This window comes from Sminthopsis crassicaudata, chromosome 5 (assembly GCF_048593235.1).
Source record: "Sminthopsis crassicaudata isolate SCR6 chromosome 5, ASM4859323v1, whole genome shotgun sequence".
Classification (NCBI taxonomy): domain Eukaryota; kingdom Metazoa; phylum Chordata; class Mammalia; order Dasyuromorphia; family Dasyuridae; genus Sminthopsis; species Sminthopsis crassicaudata.
This window is the reverse complement of record NC_133621.1, coordinates 66,997,824-67,019,914: the sequence shown is the minus strand read 5'-3', so window position 1 is coordinate 67,019,914 and position 22,091 is coordinate 66,997,824. Positions and strand designations below refer to the sequence as shown.

The following is a 22,091-nucleotide window of genomic DNA, read 5'->3' as shown; positions in this document are numbered from 1 at the left end:
ATTAGCCACACTGATGTAATTATAAATGTTTTCAAGTATCTTACTTGCTCAGAAACTATTCTTGCTTACTTCTTGGTTTTCTGCTATCTTACAGAATTGTCTTAGATGAACTATAAAAGCAGTTAGATAATTGTCTTTTATGTAAGTTTTAAAGAGGGTTAAGCAGATAAACCTAACCAATCTGCTTAGTTTTCCTTTCTAGTAAAGAACAAATGTTTTTGCTCCTATGCTTCAAAGCTCTTGTGTTCGAGTCCTAGCCTGAGTCCTAGCCTGAGTCCTAGCCTCATACCTCATTACAGTGTACTCATGATCCTGGCTCTTAAAAGTTGTCCAAAGGATTGAAAACTCTTAATTTTTCTACAAAGCTAGAGCAACTTCAAGTATAGTCCTGGGAATAGATATAGTGAGCTTTCTAAGTACCCATCAAGATAAGGATGGAGAGGTTTGTAACAAGGAAATTGGCTACTTGGCACTTTATTCCTTGGCAACTACAATATAAAAAATAAAGAAAAATAGAAAATGGTGTTCAGGTTAAGATAGATCATTTATTTTAAACTGACAATTGTGGACAACAAGGCAGAAGGTACTAAGATCACATGCCTATAAATTTTAACTTGGTTGGAGCTGCTCTCCATGTGAGATCTTCATCCAAAAGGGTGGGCTTACTACTGAAAGAACTGAATCACATTAATGTTAACATTTTGACTGTAAGTAAAATCAGAAGATGAAAGGTAGCTACAGCTAAATGGACAGAAGGTTCACAGAGGTTTTTATTGTACAGGCAAAATAAAAAGGTATTGGTTTAATGAGACAAAGCCTTGAAGAAAGGTATCACCAGGCATTTATTGGTCAATAAGCATTGCTATGCTTGTGAAAAGTTCTTGCAAAAAGGTCATCATGAAAATAATTAGACATTAGGTATTAACATCCTTATTTAGGATAAAGAGGTACATTCTATAAAGATCTCAACAAGGTTTCCAAATGAACTGATATTGGACAAAAATTAATGCAAAGATAAGAACAGAGAATAAATAGTAGGCCACACAACAAGCATTTAAGTGATCACTGTGTATGTTAAGTACTATGATTACAAATTCAAGCAAAAAAAAACCCTGTTTTCAGCGAGCTGATATTTTATTGGGTGAATACCTAAAAGGAAAGTGAAAATTGGGAGAGATACAATGGCTATGATGGAGAAGACTAGATTACAGCCTAGTGAGATACAAAGAAATAGCTGTCCTAGGAACCCTCCTTACATCCACATACTAGGAGGAGTCATCCAATCAGAAAAAGGTCCCCTAAGAGCAGAGATCCAAAGTGAAAATTCCAAAAGGAATTCAAGCGACTGGGGCTGGTTGAGAAGTCTAGAATGCAGCCTGAAGAGTAATTTGTATGTGAAATGGAAATTCATGGGTTTATGCTGAAGATTCTTTTTATGTTATGCTGTGTATATAGAAATGGGTTTGGGGGGCGTCTTTTTGTATTTAACTTAAAATGAATTAAAAAAAAAAGAAATGAAGAGATGGCTGGCTAACGTAGCTGTCCTCTTTAAATGGAAGTTGTGGGAGGGGCCAATAAATGAGGATGAAGACAACAAAAAACAATACTCAAATGAATCTGTGAAAACATAGATTTAGGAATGAAAAAATAAATTGAAAAAGAGGGGTCAGGAATAAGTGATTATGAACATGAAGATTCCCTGGAGGCTTATGCTGATCATACAAATCCTGAGGTGCTGTATTTGGACTGAGGAAAACCAGAATTTGAATCCTACTTCAGACAATTTATGAACTCTGGGATTCTAATTTAATTAAATTATCTAATTTCTCAGCATCAGTTTCCTCACTTTTAAAATTTCAATGATATCACCTACCTTAAAAGGGTTGTTGTGAGATCAAGAGTTTTGCAAACTATAAAACCCTATATAAATACTGATTATTAAATATTAAACTATTATTTTTGAAGAAAGCAGCCAGTTGGCTCAGTGCATAAAGTGCTAAGCCTGGAGTCTGGAAGCCTCATCTTCCTTAGTTCAAATCTGGCCTCAGACACTTTACTAACTGAATAACGCTGGGCAAGTCACTTAACCCTATTTACCTCAGTTTCTCATCTATAAAATGAGTTGGAGAAGAAAATGGGACACCCCTCCAATTATCTTTGCCAAGAAAATTCCAAATGGTTAGACTCAAACATGACTAAACAACAAAAATTATTTCTGAGAAAAGCATTAAAAGTTATTGAGCATGATGAAAACAAAAAAAATGAAATAAAATAGTCAATTTTTACAGTGAAGAAACGATTTGTTACTAATATGGGAATAATTTAATTATTGTTTTTTCCCCATCCAAGTTCATGAGCCCCAGGCTTAGAACTCTGCTATATGATTATGTCCTACAAATTCTCGTGTGTGGATGGCATACTGAGTGCCATCACAGAGATATGTGGACCAAAAAAGACCCATTCAAAAAAAAATCTGCCCTAATCATCTACACATCATGGTTATATATGTATGAAGGATATTGTCAAAGAAAGATGTGTGATTTGAAAAAGAAGAAGGAGGAGGAGGAGGAGGAGGAAGAGGAGGAGGAAGAGGAGGAGAAGAGTGCCACATGGTAAAAGGGAAGTAAGGGATAAGTGATGGTCTGAAGCTGTCCTTAGAATGTCAAGAAAAAGGAAGAAAGGCCCAGGCAGGTGAGTCAACTTCTTATGGGAAACTGAGGGGAGGTGATGGTCCAGAGAGGCGCAGATGATCACCCCACTGATGAGCTCCATGATCCACTTCTGAACTTCAAAGTATTCTGAAGGCTATCTCAAACTATGTCAAAAGTGGCTCTTTACTAACCCCAGCAGGTCAAATTTATTCAGGAGAGGGTGAGACCATACACAAGTAATGAACAGAATGCTGGACTGGATAGTAAAAAAAAATATCTTTGTTCAGATCTTACTACCTGGAGGTCATGGACGTTCTCTCAGCCTTAATTTCCTCACTTTTCAAATATGGAGGTTTGGATCCCAGGACTTTCCAACTCTAAATTTATGATTCTTGATCCACAAAACACACTGCTAAATCTTAACGATTGTACCAATAATTATCTTAGATATCTTAATCATTTATTCTTACTTTTACATCACTGTTCTTTCATAATTAAAAACAAACAATTTTCTCCCTTAAGTTGAATCCTCCCTTGTGTCATTAAAGGGGAGCTTAGCAAAAACATCTTTAAAATTAATACAACTTAAATAATATAAAGTATAGTAAATATTTAAAATGCAAAAACATTCCATAACTTTTGGACCATACAAAAACCAGCCATGAATCAGATTTGCTTCTCAGGCTGCCATGGCCAGTGAAGTGCCTCACAACTCCTAAACTGTTTTTTCCCCCAGTAAACAGAGTTCAAAATATATTAGCTTAAATGATATCAAAATTATTCTAAATCAAAGTATAGCCCAAGTGTTGTTGCAGAAAGACAACTCTGGATGGAGCAGTCTACATTTTGATAGAATAAATTATATATTAAGAATGTTTCTTGTAAAAAGAACCAGAAAATTGGAAATTTTCAGCAAGGATTTGAAATACACAGCTATCATTCTATTCAGAATCAGAACTTTATTCCAACTCTAAATAAGGAAAGACCAGCCCAGAAAAAGTAAGCACTTTGCCACAGATCATACTAGAGACTTACCTGTAATCCAGGCCTCCTGTCTTTTACACTGATATCCTATTATATTATAATTAGAATTCTAAATACAAAAGGACAAAATTATCAAATTAATCCCTAGAATTAGCATATGACACTAAAGAGAGGCAAAAACAAGTTTAAAAGGTGGGGATAAATTAAAAGTAATCAACTTTAAATAATGCATAAAATTCATTATAAGGAATTTGGGAAAACAGAATAACTTCATTAAAGAAATGGAGTACAATTAGGGGCCAAATGAAAAAGGGAAGATGCAATGGAAAATAAAAATTTAGGATTAAAAACAATGTCCAAAAAACTCTCAAGATTTACTCTTCCAAATGACACATTAGATTAATTTTACTACCTCTTCTGATTCAAAACTTAAGTGGAAACTTGGTGGTTTGGTGGATAAAGCCCTAGACTTAGCATTAGGAAGATCTGAGTTTGAATCCTGTCTCAGATACTTACTAGTTATGTGACTCCTGGAGCAAATCCACTAACTTCTCAGTTTTTGCCTCTACAAAATGGGGATAATAATAGGGTTATTGTGAGTATCAATGTGAAAATGTAAAATGTTTTGTAAATCTTGATGTGCTGTGTAAATATTAGTTACTATTATGATGACAATGATTCCTTTACTATTCCTTCCTTTACAGTGGGGCAAATATTGCCAGAGTAGTCCCCGTATGATTTGGGGAAAATTTCATCTAATGATTTAGATGTAGAGGAGTCCTTAGAGATCATCCAATCTAACTTCCCCCTTTTACAGGTGAAGAAATTGAAAAGAAGAGAGAATAAACTAACAAACTAAGATCTCATAAGCAGTAAATGACACAAGTAAGAGGACTAGAGCCTACCAAGGTATTTCAATTCCAAAATCTTGAGCTCTTCCCATTAAACTATACTGTTCTCAGTGGTGTAAAGAGGGTTCAGAGGAAGTTCTGGTATATATTTAACAAAGAAATTGAGGTTCTTTATGAAATATGTTAGAAGATCCCATATTTAAGATTATGGCAACATAACTTTCTGCAGATTTCCTACTCAGATGCCTTGTTCCAATTTCCAAGAAGTTTCTCTTGAAATAGAGAAGCAGATAATATGCTACAATCTTAAACTGAACAGATTCTGGTAAGTTAAAATCAAAGAAAAAGTTCTAAATCCAAAAAACAACATTTAAAAGTAACTTTAAAAATATCAGATAGTATATGAATTATAATTTTGTAAGGCATTAAACCAACAGGGAAGTATAAAGAAAAAAGAAGAGAAAAAACTTCATGAATTCTTTCACCATGCAAATGTAGCTCCCACAGATTTAAGTTGTAGATTCATTTTATATTTATATTAAAAAAAGAATTGTTATGAACAAGTATGAATAAAACAGCAATTACCAGTCAAGCCAGTTACATATTTGGTGATTCAGTGCTTGTAAACAATTGACAGATGATTTAGGGAATTTTCTCAATTTGATATATTAAGTTTTATCATCTGGTAAAAGTATAGTCCATAACCTACACTCAAATTTAACCTGTACTTTTCACAAATGATTGTTACTGGTCACTAGAGGGATCAAGAAAAAAGATGTAGACTAGTGCAACCCATCACTTCTTCAAAAGAAAAACCAACTGCCTATCTTCACCCTAATGACTATATATGAAGTACAGAACTGGATGAATCAGCATGCAATTATCTCAAGAGACTAACCAATTAAGTGAGGAGCAATAAATGAAGATAGAAACTGAATAGAAAAGATTTGAAATTTAACAAATGGAGAACACCATAAAGTATCTATGCTTATGTTAGATGCTTCAGAAACCTCAAATTTGAAGACATTCTAGTTTTACATATTTAAAAAAATGAACTGTCAAAAGGACAGTAACTTCTAAATTAAAAAAGCCAACTTTTCATAGTAAATTTTCTTTTCTTTTTTTTTCAAAATACTAAATGCAACCCAGTTAAAATCCACACATGCCCATACCATGATGGAAATTCATAATAGTTTTCTTCCATAGTAAGTACTCTGAGAATATATAATGATGTCTACCATCAAAAGGAATGGCAAGGTGTGCCTTCTGATCACTCTCTCATCAATGTTACAATAAGTGGGCAATTAGACATTTCTGACATTTGAACCAAATTAAAAGCTTTCTAAAAAACAATTTAGTAGTGTATTTATACAACTGATGAAATATCCCAACCACAAAGAGATTTTCTTTTAGTGATCCAAAATCTAAAATTTCATTAGTATGGTGAACAGCTGGAAAAGAAACCCCATCTGTGCAGGTAAGTGGGCAGTTTCAGAAGTAAATTGAGCCCAAAGAGACAACTGACCTGACCATAGTCATAATACAGCCAGTAGAGGTTAAAACTGAACTTGAACCCAAAACTTTCTGAATGTAAGGACAGCCCTTTATTCCCTATAGCATACTGCCTTTGGAGTTAACTTCATTAAACAAAATATACATTTTTAAAACTGTAATTTCAATTTTATGTAAGACAGTATTGGATTCAGAACAGTACTACTTTGAGTTGGCAATTTAAATTCATACAAAACATGCATCCTACTGAGAAAGATGAGAGTGGAGGATTGAGGAGAGGATGAAGAGAAAGTATATTAAAGGACAAACAAGGAAGACTAAAAATGAGAGCAGTATCCTTAAGTTATTAATGTCTGTAGTCTACTGACAACACCTTAAGGTTCACTTAACTGCCACATCATCTCTGTTTACTTTTTAAAATTTTTTTTATCTCTGTTTACTCTTTTTAAAAGAAAGACAAAGGAATAATTCCTAAAAGCTTTATCTTATTTCAAGAATTAGAATAATTACTCATGAGGGAAAAAAGATATGATTGCCATTCTGTTATCTTATCAGAATTTTCATATGAGATTTTACATTTGTTCTGCTCCATTTGTAATTAAAATATAACTACTATTAAAATAATGTGGCAAAGTCATTAAGTTCTCGAGCGCCACTCCCAAAAGACACACACACACACACACACACACACACACACACACACAAGCACCATTATAAAAGATAAATAAAAATTAAGAACACAGGCCTTTTAGCAAAAAACAGTTTGGTTCAATTGCAATTTTAAGGTAAAGACTGCTAAATCTGAAAATATTTCTATCTAAATTTCAATTATGTTACATCTGTTACTTAAAGCTAGCACAATGTGAAATAAAATTTCACAAAAAAAGAAAAAAAAAAAAACCAGAATACTAAAGGTTCCAAACACAGTAGGAGGTAAGAAAGACTCATGGTAGAGTAGTACACAATATATCTCTTTTGTTAGCATCCTCTACTGGTGGATTCCAAAGACAGCAAGGAAAAGTGCCTCTAACATATGCAAGTACCTTTCCATTTGGTTAATATACCAGAATGACAGGCATAAGGTACTGGAGTAGACTCTTCCACAAGAAAAGATTCTAAGGAGTGAGAAATAAGAAAATTTAACTCTTAAAATACACATAATATATACCACACAAAGCAGTCAGGGTGATTTTGAAATCCATTTAAGCAGCTCTGATTTACCTCCATTACAGATGACTAACAAACATAAAAGTCAGTGCTCACTGGGTAAGGTTTCTTCCATGGGCAAACACAAGTCAACCGGCTGACAAGATGTCAACTTGACAGTACTTGCCACCTCACTGTACCTCACCCCCACTCAGAAGACATATTCCAGAACGGAAATTAAAATGTTTTATTTACATAAGCAACACAATCTGGTATGAACAAAAATTATTTCCATACAAATGAAATTAAGTACCTCTATGCACACCTCCCACTGTAATCAACGCTTATTTGTTAACCATAAGCCTCTGAGGGTTAACATTTTTTACTGGCAGTTCTCCTCAGAAAATATCTGCAACTTAAACATGACTGCGTTGCTAAGAAATATTAACCAGAGCCCATCCTGAGATTTCACTGCAATGGCATGACAAGCTCATTTTTAATTCGCAAAATATATAGCTATTTACAGCCCAGAACACGGCTATGCTAGTTATCTGAGAACGAGAAGCATTTCAGAACAACGACAGAGGCAGATGCAACGCCAGGATCCCGAAGTGACGAAAATGGAAGGTACCTGTACCAGTACTATCTCAGACACCTTTTGTTTTCTGGGTGATGCATGCCGCAGACACACCGTTTTGCGCTAATCAGCCTCAAATCTGTTTGTCTAATATTAAACACAAAGGAAAAACACTGACAGGCATCGCGGTAAATAAAGGCGTCCCCGGAGGACAAGGCGGCAGACAGGAGGGGGCTGACATGCCGGCGGCAGCAGAAAACTCAACCCCATCTTTGTGTCTGTCTACCTGCACAAGTTGCCATTTGCCGCGGCGATCGGGAGCCGGCCTCTCTCCGCGGGGATCTCCCGGACCTTTCCGGAACGCCTTTTCCCCTTAGGTCATCTGTTGATATGGCTCGGCCGGAGAAAAGCCTAGGACGGGCTGCGGAGGAGAAGATCCATTCTCTCTCCCGGGCAGGTAAACATGTTTACAGCAGCTGCACAGACACTGGTGGCTCAGACTCACATGTCACACACATGTCGTCAGCAACAAGAAAAGCCCCTTCCTCGGACGCCCAACCCCGTAATCCGGAGAGACGGCGCCGCGCTTTCCGAACTTACCTTTCCCGCAGCCCCCACGCCCGGGCGCTGCCTACCGGGCCAGGGGAGCCGGCCGCGGCTGAGCGGCGCGCCCTCCCGCCCCCGCCGCCCCCGGGCCCGCGGCGGCCCCACGCAACTTTCCACCGCAACTTCGCGCGTTCTTTCCGCGGGGGTGCCGACTGACGCGATCCGGGGGTCCCCGAAATCCAAGGCCCGGAGCCACAGGGCTGGTCCGGGTCTACTGTGGAGCCCGCTGGGGCCGGAGGGAGCGACTCTAGGCAGGAAGCCCCCCGTACACAACAGCTCAGATTGCTGGAAAGGTTAGCGAGCCCACGGGCGGGGAGACAGAGCTCCAGCACAGCCCCTCGTTTTTCCACAGGATGGAGCCGCTGTCACTGGCACGGGATGCCCATCGCCCCCTCCTCAAACTCATTCCAAACAGAGCCCCCGTCGCCCTAACGCGGCCCGAGCCCCAGATCCGAGGCGTCCGCGTCTCTCTTTACACGGTCTCGGCGGCTCGCCACACCGCCCCCACCCAGGACTGTCCACGCAGGTAGAGAGGCAGCCGCGGGGCCGGGCGCGCCAGGAGAGCCCGCCCGGCCAGGGGAGTTTCAGGCCGGCCAGAAAGGACTCGAGCGGAGACGCAAGAAACTTACGTGGGCTCGCGGCCCGAGCCGAGCAGCCGCCCGGGGGCAGCCGGGGGGAGGGTGGGGGTGGGGGGCTCGCCCGCCAATCAGCCCGGATCAATAGGCACCACTGCAGCTGCGGCCGGGCCGCCTGTCCGTCAGTCCGTCCGTCCCCCCTTCCCCTCCCACTCCAGCCGCAGACAGCTTCACGCTGGGCTCAGCGCGTCTCCCCCAGGTAACAACTTCCCCAACAACACACACGCGCCCCGACCCCTCTCCCCCACGTGCCCCCCGGCGCTCCGGGCCCAGCTCCCCGGGCAGCGGGGCTCCCGAGCCAGGTAACTTGCCCGACGGCCGCGGGCACCACCCAGAGCGGGCGGACAGCAGCCTCCCCCACGCATCCGCTCTCTCCACTCGGGAGAGACAACTTCGAGCTTCCCCTCGCCCGTGCCCTGGAAGCTGGGGGGGGCAGGAGCTCCCCGCCCCTCCTGGCGCACCCAAAACAGTTCTCAACGCCCCCTCCCTTCCCCGGGCAGTGCAGGCAGCATGCCCCCCCCCGGCCGCACGGGGGCAGGGGGCGGGGGGCCCGCTTTAGCCTCTGGGGACGCGGGGAACAAGTTTGTTCCTCGGGCTCCTGGGGGCCTCCGGGGTGCTGGAGAATGACACTGAACGGGGAGCGGGAGGAGGAGAGGGGGAGAAGCGGCGAGAGAGAGCCGGAGAGGGGAAAAGTGCGAAAAGCCTCGGCGGCGGCTCCGCCCGCAGCCGAGAAGTGGCCCCACCGCCCCAGGGGCCGGGATGCAGCCGCCGCCGCGGCGGCTAACGGTCCAGGGAGGCAGGCGCGGCGGGAGCCGCTAGGCGGAGAGACGCCAGGTAAGGGCAGCCCAGCTAACGGTTCAGGCAGAGGCAGCGCGGCCGCCGGGCTGGGGCACAGGCTCGGCTCGGCTCCGCTCGGCTCGGCTCCGCTCCGGCTCCGGCTCCGGCTCCAGCCGAGCCGGGAGGAGGCGGCGGGGGGCTCCCAGCACTACTTTCTACTTTCCCACTCGACTTTCCCCGTTTGTCGCCCCGCAGCCCCCCAGCCCGGTCCGGCTCTCCCTCCTCAGCCCCGGGCGCGCCCCGGCGGCCGGGCTCGCCCTGGGCCCCGCCGCTCCCCGGGCCCGTCCGCGGACTCACCGTTATTGCGCCGCGGGTTCGCCTGCTTTCTGCGCTTACACCTGGGGCCATCCGCCATGATCCTCTCGCTTGTGTCTAAATGCTCGAGTCACCTCCTCCCCCTCCCTCCCTCCCTCCCCCTTCCCCCCCTCACCCCTCCGCCTCCACCCCTCCCTCCCTCCCTCCCTCCGCTCCCCCCTCCCCGGGCTCCCCACCGCACCTGGTTTACGACACTCGCGGCTTTACGACATCACCTTCCTTACACCTAGAGGCGCTCGCTCTACGACCGGAACCTTGTTGCTAGGGCGAGGGCGGTTTGCGGCAACGGTGGGCGCTGGCGAGCTTTGCAACTGAGGGGCCGAGGGAAAAGTTTCCCCTCAGGTACCCAGTGGGTGGCGGGGAAGCGGGAGACTGCCGGGACCTGGGCTGGGCAAGGTAAAGAGCGAGTCCAACGAAGCAACGCGTTCATGTCCCTGGTGCCCCCTCCCTGCCCCGGGACGCCCCCGCTGCGCCCTCTCCCGGAGCCTCAGCCACCCCTCCCGTCCGTGACGCGCAGTTGGGGATTGTCGCACAGACTCGTCCTGAGGTCTCTGACAGCAGTCGTGCCCCCTCCCAGCCTCCGAGGCCCCGGGGTACTGGGACGGGGAGGGGGGAGGGAGCGAGGAGCCCCGCGTAAGCGCCTCGAGAGAGGTGGGGCTCCGGCCGGGATCTCACCTGTGATGGCCTCGGCCTTCCGGCCCTTCCCCCACCCTCAGGGCAGACATAACGGATTGTGAGCGTCTGGGCGGTGGAGTTACGGATTGACCGGGCGTGATTTATTTGGGGGGAGGGGGGACCCGGTGCAATAAAGAGCACCCGCTGCCCCTTGGCCCTGGCCACCACCCGGATCCAACCTTAACGGAACTGAGGGCTCGGCTTCCCACCCCGAGTCAGCGAGAAACCACAAAATCGAAGGGTCCACAGTCGAGCCGGTTATATGGGTTTCTAACATACCGGTTGTAAATGGAAATTATAAACTTTTGGAATCTTTTAAGTTCCCAATAGCTAAGCTTAGAAATATTTTAAATAGACACTAATTGCAAATGGAAATTAAGGTTAAATTCCCAATAGAGGGGCCTGGATGTATTTTAAATACATTAGTTTTAAACGAAATATTTGATTATCAACTTTTAAGTTCCCAATAAACGAACCTATTAGATGTGTCTCGAGTACAGTAGTTGCACACGGAGAGGGTTTTAAATGCCCATTGGATGAAGTTAGATATGTCTGAAATACACTAATTGTAATTGGACAGGGTGACAAATGTCAATCACTGAGAAGTTTCTTCCTTCATAAGACGGAGAAAGTAGCTACGTACTGTCATACATTTCTATTAACATGCAGTGCACTCAGTATTGCCTTCCTAATGCATCCTACTTAATGTTGGAAAATTCTGGAATGGACTCTGACAGTCTTCCTTGAAATCAGGATGTGTGAAGTCTACTAACTTTAAATGTTTAAAAGTATGAAGAATGAAACAGAATAATTTTTATTTTTAGAACGTTTACTTCTGTAGGTAAGTGACAGTTCCATTTCTTGTATCTATTTAGGTATGGACCTTTTAGAGAGGTGTATGTGCTACTTATTGATATTCAAGATATGCTTGAAAATGAATGAGATTGGTATCACAGATCTGCAAAGAATCAAGATGCTTACCTTCCGTAATTAGCACTTCCATATATCACTTCTCAGGGCCTTCCAGTGGCTCTAGTCACCTAGATTTTAAGTTTGGTAGATTAACTGATTATCTCTTTAACTAACTGCACTTCTCTAATTTTGTTTCCTTTTGCTTCACATATATGCTTCAATTAGACAAATGTATTTCTCCAGGATACTTTATATGTGCCATTTCTTTTCTGACCTGTCTTTCCGAAGTTTTTCTGCACTTTATTCTTGAATCTACTACATAAAGTTATTCTCATTGGATTCTAATCACACACTCCATCCCTTATCGTTTTCACTTTTCAAATATATGTTTAAATACCATGAAACTGTATGTTCCACTTAAATGCATATATAGGGACATTTATGTACTATATTTTCAGGTTTGCAGAGCATTTTTCTTAAACAACCCTTTGATGTATGTAGCACCTATCCCCATCTTATAAATGAAGAAATTGATCCCCAGAGGAGAGAAATGATTAGGCCGAAGTCATAATCCAGTTTCGGAATCAAGACATGAATCCAAATCTTCTGATTAAGGGATTTGTTCTTTCTCTTTTCATGGTTTTTCTATAGTGCTGCTAGAAGTACCAGGATTTAGTAACTCCAGGAATTGGCTCCTCTTCTCCTCAACTTACATACTTAATCACTCCATCTAGAGTTTCAGGTTAGGGTGGGAAATGTTAATGATTTGTGAATTTGAAAAAAAAAAAAAAGCAAAATTAAGTATTCTTTATCTTGTCTGTAAAATCAAGATCTTTTACAGACAGCATCTATGTTCAGAGACATATATAAATGCATATTAACAAAGATATGTACAATGCACAAATGAACTGATGGCCTTTTCTTACACGTAATTCTAAAATGCATAAGGACCAAAATCTCGCCTTTTTTTCTTTTCTTTTTTTACTTTCTTGCTAGATTTTCATGTTGTATCATATTTTGTGTTCATATCCTTGAAAATGTCTTCACCTATATCTTCCACAGAGGAGCTGTCCTTCATTCCAGAAGCTCTCATAGAATCAGACCTGGAAGGACACTTAGCCCCAAATCCTCATTATACAATGAATAAACAGAGACTCAAGAGCTTTGAGGTGACTTGCCTATGATTTCACAAGTCATACATGTTAGGGCTATATGATTTGAACCTTTAAATCTTCCAGCTTCAAAGCTAACATTCTTCTTTATATATCGTGGCTACATAATACTCAGTTTTTCCATTCTCTTTCATCATATACATTTGGAAAAGGTGATGGGTATGCAATATATTGATAGTACAGAATTGATGAAAGCTTTGGTATATTATCTCGAAACTCATAGAATTTAAAGATCCCATCTAGCCTGCTGCTTCCTCCCCAGTTGTATATGGAGCAGAAGCAAAAGCTCTTGTGTCATGGTATCAACAGCAAAATTCTGCAAGCAATGAAGTGCAAAAGACGACAGAATGAGACACAGTGAGGGCCCAGTTCAGCCCCTCCTCTCCCAATGAGACTTTCTAAGAACAAGAACTTCTCTCCAACTTGAAGTGCAGTTGTGGTCATGGTGGTATTGATTTTTTATAGGATCATGAATTAGAGCAAAAAGGGATTTGAGATGACACATGATGTCCATCAACACATTATTTTAAAGATGAGGAAATAAGTTCCCATGAGGGTTTTGGGATTTGTGCAAAGTAACAGAGATGGTAAATGATGGAGCAGGAATTTTAAACCAGTTCTTTGATTGTAAATCTGATAACTCTTCCTTTTTACCATATTGAAACTAATTGTTAGGCAGTGGGCAACAAAAGAGTTAAACTAAACAATGAATTTTTCGTAGACCTCTTTTTGAGATTATATATAATATCAGTATGCTATTCATAAGCTATCATTAAATAAGTACTAAATAAAATAATTTCCCCCAAAATCATAATTTATATTTAAAATGGAATGTTTCTCCAAACTTCCACCTTAAAAGGCATATTTATAAACAGTTCATTTCCTTTTAAAAAACTTTTTTATTAATTTTATAATTATATTTTTGACAGTACATATGCATGGGTAATTTTTTTTACAATATTATCCCTTGTACTCCCTTCCATTCTGAATTTTCCCCTCCTTCCCTCTACCCCCTCCCCTAGATGACAGGCAATCCCATACATGTTAAATATGTTATAGTAGAGCCTAGATACAATATATGTGTGCAGAACAGAATTTCTTGTTGCACAGGAAGAATTGGATTCAGAAGGTAAAAGTAACCTGGGAAGAAAGACAATAGTGCAAACAAATTACACTCAATTCCCAGTGTTCCTTCTCTGGGTGTAGCTGATTCTGTCCATCATTGATCAACTGGAACTGAAGTAAATCTTCTCTATGTTGAAGATAATCCACTTCCATCAGAATACATCTTCATACAGTATCGTTGTTGAAGTGTATAATGATCTCCTGGTTCTGCTCATTTCACTCAGCATCAGTTCATGTAAGTCTTTGCAAGCCTCTCTATTCATCCTGCTGGTCATTTCCTAATATTATTGGATAACATGGCTAAAATTTCATTTTCCTCCATACAAGATGAAAAATAATATACTTCAGACAGAATGACATAGCTGTTTTGCCTTTTGGCTTGTTTTAGGCACATTCCACAAATGATAGATAGTCTGCAGATACATGGTTCATGCCAATTGTCTTTTGTTCCAATGCTATTCTATCTTCTTTGACTTCACATATCATCTGCTGTTTCTGTTGTTAGCCCTGACTAGACTTTTGATTTCCTTCCAGTTTTCTCTCAATTAAATTGCTGATACAATTCTTGGACCACAGGTAAGTTGTGTGCATGTTAAGTATTGTAAGTATAGATTTTAAATATTTCATTCATAGTCAAAAAACAATGCATCAAAAACAATTTCATGCATAATTCTAAAGTTTTTTCTTGAAATCAAGTCTTTAAATTGCCTTCAAATATTTTGTCCTATACGGCCCTCATTTTCTTTATTCCTTTGCCCATTCTGCTGACTTAGAGGCAAGAATACTGTGAAATCTCTTCATTTTATTCCCCCTTTTATTGTTTTGGTATTGTTTTGTCCTGTGCCTAAAATACCTCTTCTCAGCTTGTCAAACTCCCTTCCTGTGTTCAAGGACTTTTGAAATCTTCCTGTTCTCAGAAGTATTTCCCTCCTTCACATAGAAGGAGAAGGTAGACTAGCCATGTGTTGCTATTTCTTCTTATTTTCAATTGTATTTAAACATAATATGAACACAGAATTCTGTTCAGTAGATACTTAATTAATCTTTTAAGGTCTTATACCCTATTAGGATTGTTGAAATATTACTAGAAAGAAACAATTTGAACCTCTTATCTACATTATATAAAAATAGATTCTATGGTACAGAAATTTTTATTAATATAATTCCTTTTATATATTTATTTACATGGTTTTCTGTTTGATTATAGGCTCCTAAAAGGCATTCACCATACTTTGTATATTGTGTATTCTTTATTAACTATCCAGACTTGCAGGTGAATTGGAAAGATGACAGTAATGTAATATAGACATTTTTATTATTTAGTATATAAAAATGTCAACTATTAATCATAATAAAGGTCAGTTTTAGCTTTGACTAATCCCCATAATATGTACTTCCCATCAGTTTACAACACAACTCCCCTATTATTTAGAAAAGGGTCTTAAGAAATTACTGAAAAATTCATCATCCCATTGTCCAACCTATTGATAAATCTCTCTGAACTTAGCTAAGATAATTAAAAGTATGTTCAGTTACAGTGATGTTGTGTGTTGATTCCTTATCATGTAGCCTTTAATTAGGTATAGCTGTACCTTATTTATAGATAAGTTACTGGAATGCCTTTCATCCAATATCAAAATAAAAATCTAATCAGAAAGAACTTTACATGTATAGACACTATTTTTAATTAGTATAGGTTATCAAAGTAAACTATTGTCAGACACTTTTGTTATTGTAAAACTGTTAACCACAAATTTGAGTATTTTAGTTGAGCAAGTTGTATTATGTGAATTTATATGCTCTTTAAAACAAGTTACTGAATTTGCTACTTTTAATTTATATGTAACTACACACTAACTGAATTCACTATTAATGGCTTTTTCAAACACTTTTTGTTTTGTTTATTCTGCATTATTTTATTTTTAGTTGTTTTTGCTTATAGCTAACTTTATGGTTTTAGCTAACAAAGTATACTTTTCCATTAAGTAGTATTTTGTTACCTGGAAGACATTACATGCAAATTTATCTTATCAGATAACAGCTCTCTAGAGTGACAGATTTGGTGCCTAGCATAGATGTAAATAGTGAATATGACAGTTTACCTTAAAGGGAGTAGCAGTGAACAGGGCAGCAAAGATTTTTTTAAAGAATCTTTTAAAAATAGTATTTTTCTGATTAATAATGAAGATAGGATAAATTACACAATAAGGACAAATGAGAACACAGATAAGATATGGCTTACACAGCAGAAATCACAGGATCATAATACAAGGTCTTAGAAAACCAAATCATCAATGGTCAAAGAATATGAACAGGTAATTTTGAAAGGAAGAAATCCAGTTTATCAGTAACCATATACAAAACAACAGAAACAAAAGAACTCCAGATTCTTAAGAATTAGAGAAATTAAAATGAAAGCAATTCTGAGATTCTATTTTATATCCATCAGATTTGCAAAAATTATAAGGGAAAAAAAAAGGAAAATGTCAAATGTTGGTGGGACTGTGTTAAGACACATTTAATGCAGTACTTACAGGGCTTTGAATAAGTCTATACTGGAATGTAATTTGGAACTATGCCCCAAAAGGCATTAAATTGTGCATAACTTTTGAATACTATGAGGTGATGGTACCATGAGGCCATAGCCCAAAAGAATAAAATTAAGAAGGAAAAGGACCCAGACAAAAAGAAATTTGTGGCAGTTTTTTTGTTTGTTTTTTTGGTAGTGGCAAGGAATTGGAATTTAATGGCATGTCCACCAATTAGGGAATGTGTGAACAAATAAAGATCTATGAATGTAATGGAATACTATTTTTGTTTTAAGAAATGAAGGGAACAGTTTCTGAGAAACTTTGGAAGACTTATATGAACAGAAAGCAGATTGAAGAACTAAGAAAACAATTTATATAGTAACAATACTATAAAGACAACTTGAAAAACTTTAGAACTCTAAATGTGCAATGATGATCGAGGTTCCAAAGGACTCCTGATGAAACACGAAATTCTGGCAGAGAAATAATGGATTCTAGAATACATCAATGGCATGTATTTTTGGTTTATTTGGGATTTTGTTTAAGCTGCCTTATGCTTATTTCTTACAGGAGTTTTCTTTTTATCAATATAGAATAGCAGAGGGAGAAAGTAGATTTTAATAAAAAGAATAAAGTTTAAAAGAACCATATACTTATTTTAAGTATTTAGAAAATGATATAGTGCAATTTTAACATTTTTACCATGTACTTGAGTTCTTGAGATCCATGATCCTGCCACACCACCTCATGAATCACTCCGATCAAAAAACAAAAACATAAGAAAACCCTTTTAGTGGCAAGCTATTCTGAATTTAGCTAGGCTAAATTCCATTAGCTCACAATGCAACTCCCCTATTATTTAGTAAAGGGTCTTAAGACAGATAGTGAAAATATGCCAGATCTTGCCCTCTACTTTCACTAAAAAAAAAAAAAAAAAACCCTTGGGTTTTAGTTAAAAACTGAAGAGGAGCAAGAGAGGATTTACCATATCAAATATTTTAAGGGCATATTTAAAGTAATCAACAAATAATATCCTGTGTCTTGCTGCTTTTTCCTCTTGTTTTTACTCTAGCCTAAGGAAAAAAGATTTTAACTGAGCCTTGTTGATTATAGTAAATTACCTAAAAGATAGCCAGAGAAGGATACCACAAACTATTTCTGTCCTTTTGGGACTCCTTCAGCTGTCAGGATCTATGAACTCTTTTCAGGATATTTTTTAAATTAAGAAAAATATGTAGGGTCTCAAAAAGTCAATTATGTTAAAGTAGTTAGAAAATAAACTAAAAACAAATTCACAAACCCCATTTAGGAAGCCCTGCCATAAACAGATTCATCCCCCACAGTGCTTGTTTGTTGAGGAGACAGCCAAAGTGAAATAGAACTGGTGAAGTATGGAGTGAATGGATTCAAGAAGAGTTAGGTCACTTGTAAATTATCCCAATCTCAAAACTGACTCCCAGGTTGAAAACAGAAACTGAAATACAGAATTCTAACAGACTTTGAGCAACAACTAGAACTTTTAATTTAAAATAGTGCCTTTGTATGAATATAGTTCTAAGCTATAAAAATTGACAGTGTTACAGAAAATATATACTCATATAGTCTAAATTCCCTAAAAAAGTATAACATTGGTGTAAGCATAATTGAATTGTAAATACTCAAAAAGAAACTTGGAAAGATACACAATGAGTGCAAAGCATATTGCAACATAACAAATGAGAAACTTCAAAGAACTGGAGTAAAAAAATGTCTCAGGAATAGTGAAAAAAGATAGCCTTGTCAGGTGTCAAAGAAGAGTGATGACAAGGTGAACAGACTTTATGTTCCTTTGGTAATATAGAGGTGTCGGGGGAAAAAAACAAGGAAGGGCTTTCAGCAGGTTGGATAGACGCCTTTGGTGAACCTGTGAGAGAGCATGGGCAAGAATTACCCAAGAGAAGTGAGCAAAGATCAGTTAGTGTCTGCATTGTTTAAGGGAACATTCAAATAAGAGGTCCTTTTAAAGCATGAATACAATAGATAACTATTAGACTTCTACATGTATAACTTTCAAAAATAACATTCGAATTATGTTTTTTCCATGCTTTTTTTCCATTTCTTTAAATAGACATTACCAAATGGAAAAAATCAGCATGCAGTAATTTTTACAATTTTTATTGCATTTTATTTTAAAATAATTGTCATTTCTAGAAATATCAACTCTCTCATTGACCTATCCCTTGTTTTAAAAAAGAAAAAAAACTTTAAACTAGACATACCAAGACTATGATTTAAAAATGTAAATGATGTGCTCAATCACACTTATGTTTCTCTAGTTACTGTCTCATGGCAGTAACACCACTTGAATGAAACTGTATGGGTTAGGTTGTTCTACATGGCATTAGATTATAAATAGATCCTAATTTCTAGCTTCTTTTTAATAATGTTATGGACTTATAATCCCTGAGTTCATCTAAATTCTGGTCAAAGCCATTTATATTTTCAACTTATACTACTTTTAGAGATGAAGTCATATACACACATAGAAAAAGTAGATATTTATCCAAAAATTAACTATTTTCAGAGTATCCCTTAGTTCTACTGTTTTAGAATTTCACAAATAAATCAATGTTCATAATCTGTGATGTTTTTGATTTTGTTCTATAAATTTTCTTGATTTTTATCTTAGACTCAAGTATCCCAGTTTTTATATGCTTATGCCTACTTAATTTTAGCTATAATGTTTTGGAATTTGTTTTAACAAACTAGAATTACAATTTTTTCTTGAAATGGAAGAGCTTGTTTAATATCTTATCATGGGTTCTTATTAAGTAGTTTTAACACTGCGTTTTTACTAATGAAGTCTCAAGTAGCAAAGAAAGTTATTGGTTAGAATTTTTATTTGCAAGTTACACATTTTGGTTGTTTACCTATATGAATTATTGGCTTCATAATAAGTTTTGTATTCTATGGTTAAAGTCAGAAAATAAACTCAGTGTGGTTGTGATCATACAAGAGGAATTGGATTGTTAATTCAAAATAGAAGGGAATAGATTAATGCTGCCTTAAAGCCTCTGAATTCATGGTTGGCCAGTAAAGTTTTTATGGTTTATTTTTTTTTTAACAAAATAGAATTATAAAATAAAAGGACTCAAAAGTGACAAATCAAATATATTTAGCTAATTAGCTTAACTCTTCTAATGGAAGAGAGTATTATGGACTAGTATAAACCATATGTAATTAAACTTTTTATTACTTTGTAATTTGAAATTAAATATAAACCAAAATTTCAAAATGCCAGCTACTTTTCAGATTACCTATGGCAGTTTATTTTAGCATAACTTCTTTCTGTCATTCAGCATACACTTCTGAGATACCTCTATTAGTGGGTCCTTGAGTTATAGAAACTAATTTTTATATTAAACCATTATTAGGAAGAAAACAGCTCACATTGCTCTAGCAACTTAATGTTTACAAAGCGTTTTATTCAAACAGATTGTACAAATATTTTCTCCATTTTATACATGAGATTGAGGGTCAACATTTTTTTTGTCCCAGGGTCACAATTACTAAGCTTATTATTAGAGATTTTTAACTCATTTGATTTTTTCACTCTAGGACTGTTTTTTTTTCAACTATACCATATAATGTTGGAGAGACAACTATGGTAGAAAGGGTATTCAGTAGAAGTCAGAAGATCTGGGTTCAAATCCTTACTGAGTCAGTTATAAATTAAATCCCCAGTCTTTTCTAATCTATAGAACAAGGAAAATAATAGGTCCCATTCTTTGGGAAGTTATTAGCATCAAAGGAGAACATAGCATTATGCTATAAAAATGTAAAGTGTTATACAAATCTGTACAAATTGTAAATTCTGGTCAAATGTGATTTTATTTATAAAAAATCAGTGTTTTAGAGAGGCTTGGAGAGACTTGCATCAACTGATGCTGAGTGAAATGAATAGAACCAGAAAATGGCTGTACACTTCAATGCTGTATGAAGAGGTATTCTGATGGAAGTGGATATCTTCAACATAAAGAAGATCCAACTCATTTCCAGTTGATCAATGATGGACAGAAATAACTACACCCAGAGAAGGAACACTGGGAAGTGAATGTAAATTGTTAGCACTACTGTCTATCTACCCAGGTTACTTATACCTTTGAAATCTAATAATGTGCAAAAAGAAAATGGTATTTACACACATATATGGTATCTAGGTTATATTGTAACACATGTAAAATGTATGGGATTGCCTGTCATCGGGGGGAGGGAGTGGAGGGAGGGGGGTAATTTGGAAAAATGAATACAAGGGATAATATTATAAAAAATTACTCATGCATATATACTGTAGAAAAAAATTCTAAATAAAAAAATCAATGTTTTAATGGCGATAAACTAGATATTTTCCAATTATATCAAGACGTAAAACAAAAAATATCACTAACATAATGGTAAGAAATACTATCAATGGCAAATAGACAAGGAGAAATTGAGAGAAAGAATACACATAGGCAAAAAGGAATCACAGATAATATGATTTAATTAGGGAGTCAGCAAAAAATAAAAGTAATTTTCAGCAAAGTAGCTAGATATAAAATTAACCCACACAAATCATTACCTTTCTGTACCTTTTCAACAAAACTGAGCAGAAAGATATAGGGAATTCCATTTAAAATGCTATAGAATATATAAAATTAATTTTAAGAGTTTTCCTACTAAGGCCTATATGGGAACTATTATCAGTATTACTCTACAAGACATACTTAACAGAAAAATGGCCCTGAACAACTGGAAAGACATATGAATTGCTCATAAGTGGACCATGCCAATAATGACTGCAATATTAAATTAATTCTGCCTTACTCAATGCCATACAAATCAAACTTACAAAAGTTTTTATTATTGACATACTAAGATTCACCTGGAAGAAAAATACTTTAAGAATCTTAAGGTAATGAAAAGGAAGAGAATGTAGCAGTACCAGATCTCAAACTATAAAAAGCAAAGTTCATCAAAATTGCATGATACTTTTTTAAAAAAATAGACTGGTCTAAGAGGATCACTGGAAGTTTAGGTGCATGATGTACAGAAGCAAAGTAACAACATAGCATGATATTTAATAAAGTAAAAAAAAAAACTCAGTTTAGAGGGCAAGGGATTCACTATTTTTGCTAATTGGCACAGTGGATAGAGTGGGACCTGAGTTCAAATGTGACCTCAAATACTTGATCTATGACCTTGCACTAGCCACTGAACCCTGCTTACCTCTCCTTCCTTTTCTGTAAAAGGAGTTGAAGAAGGAAATGGCAAACTACTCCAATGCTTTTGCCAGGGAAACCCCAAATGGGTCATAAAGAGTCAGATGTAACTGAAATGGCTGAACAACGAAGACTCAACTATTTAAGAACTCCTGGAATATCTGGAAAGCAGTCCAGAAGAAACTAGGCTCAGATCAACATCTCATATCATATGCTGAGAAAAAAATTCCAAATGAATGAGTGACCTAGATATTAAAAGTCACATAAATTAGAGAATGGGAAGAGAGAATCTCCACAGATTTGATGGGGAATAACACATAAA

General features: G+C 38.1%; 1 protein-coding gene and 1 long non-coding RNA gene across 4 annotated transcripts in view; one reads left to right on the top strand and one right to left on the bottom strand.

The window, feature by feature from the left end:
• The window catches only part of ZEB1 (zinc finger E-box binding homeobox 1), a 182,576-nt gene extending 172,373 nt beyond the window's left edge, over nt 1–10,203 (bottom strand). The window contains exon 1 of one of the 3 annotated variants that reach the window (XM_074267052.1): nt 10,097–10,203. In XM_074267052.1, the coding sequence (XP_074123153.1) occupies nt 10,097–10,154 (58 nt within the window). In that variant the 5' untranslated portion in view covers nt 10,155–10,203. Of the gene's footprint in view, nt 1–8,007; nt 8,239–10,096 lie in introns of those variants that run through there. The other 2 variants (XM_074267053.1, XM_074267054.1) reach the window with 2 other exon arrangements.
• A 144-nt stretch (nt 10,204–10,347) lies between these two features.
• The window catches only part of LOC141542562 (uncharacterized), a 108,564-nt gene continuing 96,820 nt past the window's right edge, over nt 10,348–22,091 (top strand). The window contains exon 1 of the long non-coding RNA XR_012482204.1: nt 10,348–10,510. This is a non-coding gene — a long non-coding RNA (uncharacterized LOC141542562). The remainder of the gene's footprint in view (nt 10,511–22,091) is intronic.